General features: G+C 35.4%; 1 protein-coding gene and 1 non-coding gene across 2 annotated transcripts; one reads left to right on the top strand and one right to left on the bottom strand.

Moving 5' to 3' along the window:
* Nucleotides 1–1671: 1671 nt before the first annotated feature.
* On the bottom strand, nt 1672–1820 carry LOC128920812 (U4 spliceosomal RNA). Its single transcript, XR_008470694.1, has one exon. It is a non-coding gene; the product is annotated as a U4 spliceosomal RNA (small nuclear RNA).
* A 7664-nt stretch (nt 1821–9484) lies between these two features.
* On the top strand, nt 9485–10370 carry LOC128920084 (C-type lection lectoxin-Enh3-like). The gene is made up of 4 exons (XM_054226462.1): nt 9485–9637; nt 9696–9799; nt 9857–9965; nt 10033–10370. Exons 1-4 carry the CDS (start codon nt 9532–9534, stop codon nt 10251–10253), a joined length of 540 nt encoding a protein of 179 aa, XP_054082437.1. The 5' UTR covers nt 9485–9531; the 3' UTR covers nt 10254–10370.
* Nucleotides 10371–10909: the final 539 nt, after the last annotated feature.

The following is a 10909-nucleotide window of genomic DNA, read 5'->3' as shown; positions in this document are numbered from 1 at the left end:
CAGTATCTGTCCGAATTGATCGTTTCTTCCAGAACTTGTGGGTAAAAAATAAAATTCCTCGAATGAAAATCCTCCGAAGCCATTTTTCCACATTTATTGAAGTCATATTTTGTCTTTGTTTTCCAGCTCTCAAGGCTTTTCTATAAACACAGAATTCTTTGAACAGAAAATTTTTCGGCCGAAAATCTATTGCTGAGTACTAGAGGGTTTTGAAAAAAAAATCTTTTCTAAGGAAACTTTCTTGGAAGGAGTCTACGAGAATAACAATTCTTAGTTTAGTCCACATTTTAATAGTTTTCTTACATGGCTTCTCCAATTTGTGTGGTGAATGAAACGGTACTTTCATTTCTCGACCCTTCCTAAAACTGAACCATTGACTTGGTAGATCCATATCCATAATCCAGAAATTTTACAGATGCTCTCTGGTTTGATAGAGAGAACTGGTTTTGAAAAATCGACTCTAATATTGTTAGCAGGACTTCGAGAATTTTCTTCAGCTAGATTTCAATAGTTTCAAAAATAGTTTAAGGTCCTCCAACTTATGGTATAGTTCGAGCTGCATCAGTAATATATGTTTCGACAATTCTTATCTGTGAACTCTCAATCTACTTCACCCTTATTCAAGTGTGAGATCAGAATCTATATTCAGTCCACAGAGCTACACTGGACTTCTCTCATTCTTTATGGACCTCATGGAACAATTATATTTTATAAAACATTATTTACCTTTATAGTCAAATCTCGAGTACTTTTTGAAGCACCCCATATACATATACAATATAAACAGGTACGTCTTTGTTTACCTTTCCGGTAACTTTTCAGTTTTAATTTCCACACAGTCTAAATGCGCTCTGACTCGACGCACTGTTGGTGGTCACCATTTGCATTTGCCACTGCATGCAATGCCTTTGCAACCATTGGTGGCGCAACTGGACCGAACTGAAAAACATTCGCTAACTCGGGGTTTGCATAAACAAAAGCGTGGAAAAAGAAAAATAATATTATCAAAGTAATTAAAGCGTGCTGAGCAGAGCTTAAAAATAAGGATATAAAACGTTGAGTGCTATCTTTTACAAAGATTCACAGAGAATGCTTAAAAGCAAAGGAAAATAGCGCGTAAATATTGCATAGAGGTGGCGCACATTTAAGCTAATGGAACATACGCAAAAGATGTAAAAGTCCAGAAAAACAGCTATGTGTAAAGAGTCATTGAAAGAACTACTACTATCTCGACTTTGAATTTCAGTTCCTTCAGTGTTGATCTGACTGCTTAATTGGTTCATAGCTCCAATTCTCTACTTTCTAGTACTTGCTTTAGTTTTCTTCGAATATTTTTTAGTTGTGCCTGATCATAGTCTCTTGTTTTTGTGTTTTATAAAGCGGTTTCGACTCATAGAAAGTACTCAAGGGTACTTTTTAACCGTCAATCGTCGGCGTGAAGTATATTCGGTGGTCTGAGAGCATGCCCGATACTTTTTATTATTCATGGATAAATAGTTCAGATAGTATCATCTAAATGTTCTCAGTGAGACTCTAATTCAAAAGCCTAGAACAAAGTTAATGCCAGGAAGTAGTCAGAAAGCATTCAGGGACTGCGAAAATGATCCATCATAGAAAGAAATAACTATGAAAAGCTCAGAAAAAGCTTGTTATATGAGGTGCCCTGTAGGTAAATATACCTCCAGATTTCGAGTAATAATTATCTGAAACTCTTAATTTCTCGGTTTGGATTTTTGATTACAGAGAAATGGGGTTTCAACTAGCAATAATCGCACCTCAGTAGAACTTCATTGGTTACGATATCGCCTCTGCGCAAAGCTAGAGAAATGGGGTGTATGTTATTGGCGTTGAACAGTTTAGCCGGTTATAGGCGAATCGATGAGAACGCGCCATTCCTCTCTTTCCTTCGCAGTTCGGCGCCAGTTGGAGATTCCAAGTGTAACCAGGTCGCTCTACACCTGGTCCCTCCAACGGAGTGGAGGCCTTCCCCTTACTCGGCTTCCTCCGGCGGGTACTGCACTGCATCGAACACTTTCAAAGGCGGAGTGTTTTCATCCATTCGGACAACATGACCTAGCCAGCGTAGCCGCTGTCTTTTTATTCGCTGAACTATGTCAATGTCGTCGTATAAATCGTACAGCTCATCGTTCCATCGACTGCGGTATTCGCCGTTGCCAATGTTCTGAGGACCATAAATCTTGCGCAAAATTTTCCTCTCGATTTCATCTGACGTTGACATCGTCCAAGCTTCTGCACCATAAAGCAGGGCGGGAATGATGATCGATTTGTAGAGTTTGATTTTGGTTCGTCGAGAGAGGACTTTACTTTTAAATTGCCTACTTAGTCCATAGTAGCACCTGTAGGCAAGAGTGATTCTGAGCTTAATTTCATGACTGACATTGGTGTTGTTGATACTGGTTCTCAGGTATACGAAATTATCTACGACTTTGAAGTTATGACTGTCAACAGTGACGTTAGGTTAACATAAGTTTAATTGGAATGGCTATAATGTATCAGGAACTACTCAACACTACACCATCATCTATTGTAAAGATTTTGGTTACCAAAAAAAAATATATATAACGGGAAACAATGGAGATTGGAGTCACTGTGACATTATCTCCGTGCGACTTATTTAAGTACAATAGGAAAATTATACCGGATTTTGGTCACAAATATACCAGTTTAACACTGTACTGAAAAAGATAGATAACGAACTAGTTCTATATATACTGAGGAACAATTTTAATGCCGTGACCTCGTTCAGAAGTAACTTTCCGCAAAATTGCTATAAATTTTATGACTTCCAAACTTCTTCCGTGTTGAACTAGTTGGTAACTGGTAGTTTTCTAACTAGTTTCAAATTCCACATCAGTGTATTTCTAATCGCATGCCTCTCTATTTAAGCCGAAACGCACTGACAGGCACTAAGTATAAATGTCAAACAACATTTCAGCCGCTTAACACGAATTTGTGATTTAAATGCCCAAAAGGATATGGGCAACGAACGCATCAATGTAACGGCAATCAAGGATATGCAGACATGCATACAAGCAGACATTAAAGCGACAGATGGAAGCTAAGATATTTAGCTTCATATAAACAGGAATACACATATGCATATGTATCAGTGGCTCTCTATGTGAGGGTGTGTCTGTGTGAACTGTCAGTTTGTAACTGTGAAATACAAGGATTTGATGATGTCGCTGCTGTCAATGATAAACAAAACCAGATGATAGCCTATTATTTCGAGGAATACACTTGGCGGGCGCCTCTGTCTGTTTGTATTTATGTATGTATGTATGTGTGAGCATATGTGTGTGTACTTGTAAGTTTGCCTGTTGAATTGATTGTAAGCACAGCATTAAGACATTTGAAACGGCCCATTTGTTGTGAACGCTTTGAATTGATTTCGCAACACATTTGCCATTCACAACGATTTGACGGTAAATATACTAACACACATAGCTACATACACACAAATGTTGGATAAGCACACTAACACATACAATCCATATGGACATATGTATCCGCAAACACTTGCTATATGCAGATTGCTTCTCAATGTAGTTTGAATAAACTATCCAATGCTTTGACTTGACAGTACAATACAAACGTATTGTACACCAAAGAGGTAGGGGCATAGATATTTATGTGTGCGTAAATAGAATGGACTCACTTTATATATAAGTGTGTACATACATGCCCCGTAGGAAATGTAAACTATTGCATCTGAAAGCTTCATTTATTGAACGAATGAAAATAGCAAATTAAGTTTACAACACCTAATTAGTCATATTTTCAACATAAATTCTATCCATTTTACAGTAGTTTGTAACTAGTTGTGAAAAAATTTATTTTTCTCAGAAAAGCTTATGAATATGTTATTTTTAATATTATAAGATTTTGATTGGATTTAATTTGACAACAAAAAATGGAACTGGTCCATTTTTCCCTAGTTTGTAACTAGTTATGTAAAAAAGTTATTTTTCTCAGAAAAACTTATGAATATGTTATTTTTAATAACTATTATAGGTATAGGTAGAATTATATTCAATGCTATTAATATTCTAAAATCATCATCTTTTTTATATCTCATTCCCACTGTGCGTTTTGTCAACTGCTATTATGCAATGTAAACCGTTATGCACATTTAAGAAACGCCTCAGCATTGAGTTGTCATTACGTTGACAAGATGATAAATGTTAGCGATTGTTTAGCGGTCGCATCAGTTGAAGCACGATAGAGAGAGAGATCTACGGCAGGTGGTTGGAGTGGGCGTTTATAGCATTTTAAGCCAACAACATTAGCATACATGTATGTACTTAGTAATTCATACAAATCGCCTGTATCAATCGTATGTCAGTCGTATCTTATGGTACGGTTGTCCTTACGGCGTTTTGACTTTAACGTAAGCGAATGACGGGTATTCTGGCAGACGACTAACAGCTGGTTCAACAAATGGTTACATTGGCAAGGATGTTGGGATTGGAAATTTGTATATATCTATCTATGTATGTATGTCTGGTGTATAGTGTATCCTTCTTCTTGTACTGCTGATTGCCAGTATTTGATTGAATAAATGGGTGTTTTTGGTCTTCAATGTACCAATTCGGTTATGTGTATATATTTTCATTTCGATGTCACCAATAAATGTAACTTTGTGGCAACTGTAAATTGACAAGCCTCGTGTCTCCATCTTTCCCTCACTTATCAATCACAGTCATATATACTCACATATATAGTAGTGTTAATCAGACTTTGTGGTTAGCTGTCTACACATTTCTATGCGGTTATTGTTTGATTTGTTGTTGCTTTCGTTTATTACTTTCGTTGACATTTTGGCCACAGACAAGTTAAGTCCATATGAATTAATATTAAATTATGGTTGAAATTAGGTGATATTCATAAACTCATATGTATGGTATGTATGTTTGTATATCTAAGAGCCTGAATACATAAATACATTGCCAATATATAAACGGTATCCCTTTTTGTTAAGCCGATAATGCATGTCTGATTACATTTGCTATGCACTTTGACCTTCAAATGTCTGCGTAATTCAAATGCATGTCAGAAATGGCGACTAAATCAAACTTTAACGGGAATGAGAATTGGAGTAGCTGAGTTTATATGACAGTTAGGCTATTAAATTTACTACGAAGGGGTACATACCTATTAATGAAAGTCTAACTGCTCTAATTTTCATGTTAAATATTCTAACTATACAAATACCAATGAATAACTTAAATAATAATTCCTAATTCTTCTTCTTCATTGATCTAAATACATTTTTAATCAACCACTGTTGTCTCATTATAATTAGAAATTAAATACATCAAAGTAAATCTGATTTTTCTTAATGATTATTTACTCAATTCAATCACTTACAGCTACGGGCATAAATGTGGGGGAACGGGAACAACCAGACAGTGAAATATGGTGATTTGCCACGTCCAGCAGTGAAACCAAAGCAATTCAAAGTAATATTTATAAAAACAACAGCAACAACTACTTCATAATTAAAATAAAATCCCTGAATCGCCGTTAAATTTACCGTTCTATCTATAAAGCGTTTAACCACTGCACTGTTTGAAGTGTTGAGGTAAGTACACAATTATTTATTTATACGTGCCGATTTTACTACCCTTGATTACGTGCATAATAGTGTGGAAGAAGGAGTATAAGTATGTAGTAGAAAAGCGGTACAGAGAGGGGTTATGTAATATGAATATTTAATTACCTGAATATGAAAGTTGAAAGACAATTGAGTATGTACGCAATGAGACCGGCTAATGAAAGCTAAGGGAATTTTAAATGCCGTAAATAAACAGTACTAACGGTTGTTGTTTGTCTACTTTTATATACAGAAACTTATTTTTATAATCTTTGATAATTAAAGATTGAATTTCTGTGAAGAATTTAATATCTATAGTGAAAAATAACTGTAATATTAGCTAAAGAAAACTGGCTAAAAATTGTTTTCTCATTTGAGGAAGCTTTTTAATATTTTTTATTGACATATATTGCCTTCGAGTCTAAAGCTATCATTGCCATCCTCAATTTTTCTTAAAACTTCATGTACTACGTCGCATAAGTTAAACTGACTCGAAGAAAGTGTACCGATGTCTCATCTTGAACCCTTCTGGGTAGGAACTAATTACGATTTAAAAATCTAAATCAGCGATGAGAGGACTTGTGAGTGCTGATGATATGACTCCAAGAGAATGCCTATTCAACCACATTTTGCAAGTTCTCCCATTACCCAAACTCAGCTGTTGTGATTCCTCACAAAACTATATAGAACTTATAATGATTTTTCACTCTAATCAATTCAAAATTTAGTATGGAATAGAGCACCTTCTTGTTTTCTCTTATCCACTTTTGGATCAGTCTTTCTAAAAATAAATCTGAACCCAAATACAACTCAGCAAATAGTTTACGTTAGTACCGGTTTCTACAATATCATTCAAAACCCTTAGAAGAACCAATCCAGAAATAAAAAATCCACTAAGGGAAGTGAATTTGATTTTAAGTCCCGGTTCGACCTCGCAGTATTATTAGGCATTTTATCCTTAAAAAAATCAGTAAGTTACAGCCCTCAGTTATCCAAGTTTATTTTAACTGAACTGAACCTCCACCCCGGAGTATTATTATGGATTTTAACCTTAAAACATATATAAGTAACAGTCCTAGGTTATTCAATTGGATCTAACCGAACTCAACTATTTATGAACCGACCTATTACTTCTTTTTTTTGCTATATTTGAGCTCTGCTCTCATGTCTAAAATACTTGTAATTCTAATCGAAGTCATACATTTAGGAGACTTGTATGTACGATTCACCACTCACAAGGTCTGCGAAATCTAAAACAGTTAATTCTCTGTAATAATTCTCTCATCGAGGCAAGCATGTTATTCTGGGACGCTCGTATCAAAAACGAACAAGTATTTACGGAAGTTATATAATTCTATAAAATCGCGGTAATTTGATATTTGACTTAAATTCAGTTCTCCGGACTCGAAATATTCACCTCTCTCCTCCTAATATAATACCTACTCTCATACTCTAAAACACAAACATGATGAGGCAAAAAATAATTGCAATAAGGGTGCAATTATTGGTCTAAAAACACCGCTTGGCCGTCCATAAGAACAACAAACCGTTGCAATGTTTTCGCAGATGTTTCAGTTCACAGATTTAATGATCTTTCTCTTGTTATTGTTATTGTTTTGCTATTTTTTCGTGAATATTACGCATTGTTGTGCTAAAATTTTGTTGTTGTGTTACCTCAAAAGGTTAACCTTTACAGGGCAATGGTAAAGAGATACCCCTCCTACATTCAAGCTTATATATACATATATACTCGTAAATACACATCTACATTTGTTATTGTTGCCTCGAATTTGTTAACCAATTGAAACGTTAAACAAAACACATCAAACTATTAGCTTGTTTATGTATAAACAAACCCCAATTCATTTCACTTCTACTTTTTTTTCTCAAACAGTAGCTATGTTTTTGTTTTTGTATTTATTTGTTTACTTTTGGCTAGACCGATATTTGCAAAAACAAAATTAAAGAGTCGACCAGATAGCGGGGGCGCTTGCTTAGTACACACTGATAAGCCGAACGTCCCCAGCTAAACGCGGAGAAAGGGTTGTTTTTCTTTTTCTGATGTACAAATATTTAATGAGTGTTTACAACGGTAGTTTAAAACAACAACCTTGATTAGCGCAATTTGAGTTAAAGGTGAAAACGATAACTCGTGTTGTGCTTCGCCGGAAAGATTGGTGGTTGAGTGGAACTTCACACAATATTAAGAAAGATAAATAATAAATCAAATTGTTAACTTTAACATAGTTAGATATTTGAAGGCATCTTTCTTATAATGGGAATCCCTTGGGGGATATTTAATGATCTCTGATTAAAGCAAGTCTTCCCTAAACTACATTTTGATTATATATAGCAAAGCAATTTCCTATAAATATTTTTATATGGTTACCTAGATCGCTAACCTCCGACTCTGTTTTAAAGTAATTTCGACCACTTTCAGTAAGCCTAAACTAGTCATGGATTCATAATCGTAGCACAGTTTCGCCTATATAAATCGTTTTTCAATAAGAGCAATACACAAGTTTTTAAATAAAGCGGTTTGGAATATCATAGAAATTCTTTATTCCTGTGAAAGTAGATTCGTAGTAGTAGTCATTATGTATGGAACTCGATTTGCATGACCACCACGGGCACGCTTGCAGAAGTCCAGTAACGTTCGATATTTGTAAGAAGTTCATCAATCGTCGCTGGCTTGTTGACATAGACCATAGACTTTACGTAGCCTCACAGGAAATAGTCTAACGGCGTCAAATCTCACGACCGAGGGGCTAATTGACGGAGCCATTTCTTGTGTGTGACATTCGCTATGTGGCTATGTGGCTATTGTCCAAGTACATTTCATCCAATTCGGGCTAAAAATATACGGTTATCATTGAGCGGTAGCGATTCTCATTTACAGTAGCGTGCCGGTCTTGATTACCACGGAAGAAGTACGGCCCAATGATCCCGCCGGTTCATAAACCGCACCAAACCGTAATTTTTCGGAATGCAATGGTGACTCATGGAGTACGAAGCCACTCAGCCAGAAATTAGCAAATCATAAATTGGACGTAGCACTCTTAAAGTTGAGGCCACTGACTCCGGTAGTAAATTTTAATAATTTAGACTCGTTGCTGGATCGAGTATCTTTTCATGATGAAATGACAAACCTTACTGAAGACAAATGTCAAAAGCGTCGCTTGCTATCCCTATCGGTCTACTTTTGTAGCCTCCAATTTGTAATTGGTTGAACGTAAGGGATCCCTGAGTAACAGATTTACTTACCAAGGACTGCCAAATCGGTGGAATTATCCAAAACTGTTCGACACATTTTTTATAACGCTACAAAAACAACTTATTCTATATGTCCGTCCCATAGTTTCTTTTAATCCACAAGAACTCTTACCTCATTGCTTCCTAAAAGCTGTTCACAACAAAATTTCGATTTGATTTTTGAGGGATATCAAAGGAAGTTTAAGATATCTAATTTAGGCTTTTTAAGGCTGAGAAAAGAGTGCCGTGCAGTTTTTCTTCCAACAAAGCTCTCTGCTCAGATATTCTAAAGTGAACAATAGATGCTGATTGGAATTCGGTAAGAGAGAAAGTCAGATGGACAAAGTCACTCAGAGGGTTAATACCTCTATGTGTTTAAAATCACGTCTGCGTTGTAGATTTGTCATAATGTGTGGGAAGAACTTCTTTCTTCTTAAACAACCTATAATTAATAATATTTTTTCTCTGCCGAAAGTTTAAAAATAAAAATGTAATGGTTAATTACTGTTGTCAGTGGCATGTTGTTGTTTATGTTTTCAAAACAACAACACCCACAATATTAAATGATAAGCTGCGTTATTCTTTTTTCTTTAATTTCACTATAAAAGCAATGAGAAAATAATTAGAAATAACAGTCTTCAATTTTACGCAGAATTACGAACATGAAAGGAATCAGTTTACTCGTTTTAAGCCTATTGGGTCTGGCTGCCTACTGTCAAAGCAGTCCCACCATAGTCGCAGCAGACGACAATGAGGTGCAGCTAATTGGTCAGTAAATACTATTTTTGCATGAAAAATTCAAAATTTTTATACTTCTGCGCCATAGATCCTTATTTACGCTTCCAGCCTTCGGAAGATAGACGTGCCAATGGCAGTAATGTCGCAGCTATTTTACCCATGAATCAAAAGTTCTTCTTGAGTCCAGATAAGGTTTGTGAGCTTTTTAGAGTTGGAAAGCATGATTGAAAGTAATAACGCATTTTACAGTTATCTTGGTATGAGGCCAACTATTATTGCGGTTTAGCCAATTTAAAATTGGTGAGCTTGAATTCGCCAAGCCTAGAAGCTGAATTGAAGGGTTTTCTTAGTTTCTACGGTGAGCTTAAGCGTGGATTGTGCTTTTCTAGCTTTTCGATTTTCAATTTGAAATCTTTAATATGCAGGTTTACAAGACAAATTCTACTGGACCGGTGGCAATCGTTTTAATACACAAAAGAACTGGGTTTGGGGCTTGAATGGCTACAGTTTCAGCTACGCCCGCTGGGCCGAAAATGAACCAAGTAATGATACGATCCATAACAATTGTATGGCTGCTTGGATTAAACGAGATGAGTGGTTTACAATTGAATGTGATGGTGAATTCGATTTCATTTGCCAGAAATAATGAAACTATTTTGATTCTAAAAAATATTTTATCTTATACCATACATACATATTTTATATAATCTCTTAGAACGCCAAATAGGTGGATAGAAAATAAAGCAAGGTTAATCGGATCAAACATATGTGTACAGTTATTGTGTTAATTGTCATTCTTAGTTTATTCTAAATGTGTTTAGTGGTTCTGTCACTTAGGTATACCACTTGTCACTAGACTTTCTTCTTCCTTATATCTTTCGAAGTTACTATCATCATCACTCATCATTTGCTATACAAACTTTACATTTTCATCTTTCTTAACTAGTATCTATCTTAAATCATTCTATCAATATTCAATGTGTAAGTGCAGTAGAGATCTAACCTTTACCAATTTACCCTTTCTGTATCGTGTTCCAACGTTAAAGATAGTGTCCGACAGATACCAAAATTTTGGCCGATGCCAATGCCGATGCCGATTAATCGGCCAGTTGGCAAAGAATCGGCCGATGCCGATGCCGATTCTTTCATCAACAACTTTGTTTAGTAAATTAGTATAGTAACAAAATAATTACAAAGACAAATAACATCACAAAATAAGTAAACAACTCAATTCATATGTAAATATGAAGTTGTTTATTCATTTAATTAATACTCAAAACTAAATAAATTATAATATTATTA

The sequence above is a fragment of the Zeugodacus cucurbitae genome, chromosome 3, assembly GCF_028554725.1.
Source record: "Zeugodacus cucurbitae isolate PBARC_wt_2022May chromosome 3, idZeuCucr1.2, whole genome shotgun sequence".
NCBI lineage: Eukaryota > Metazoa > Arthropoda > Insecta > Diptera > Tephritidae > Zeugodacus > Zeugodacus cucurbitae.
Note: the sequence above shows the minus strand (reverse complement) of the source record. Positions and strands in the feature narration are given on the sequence as shown.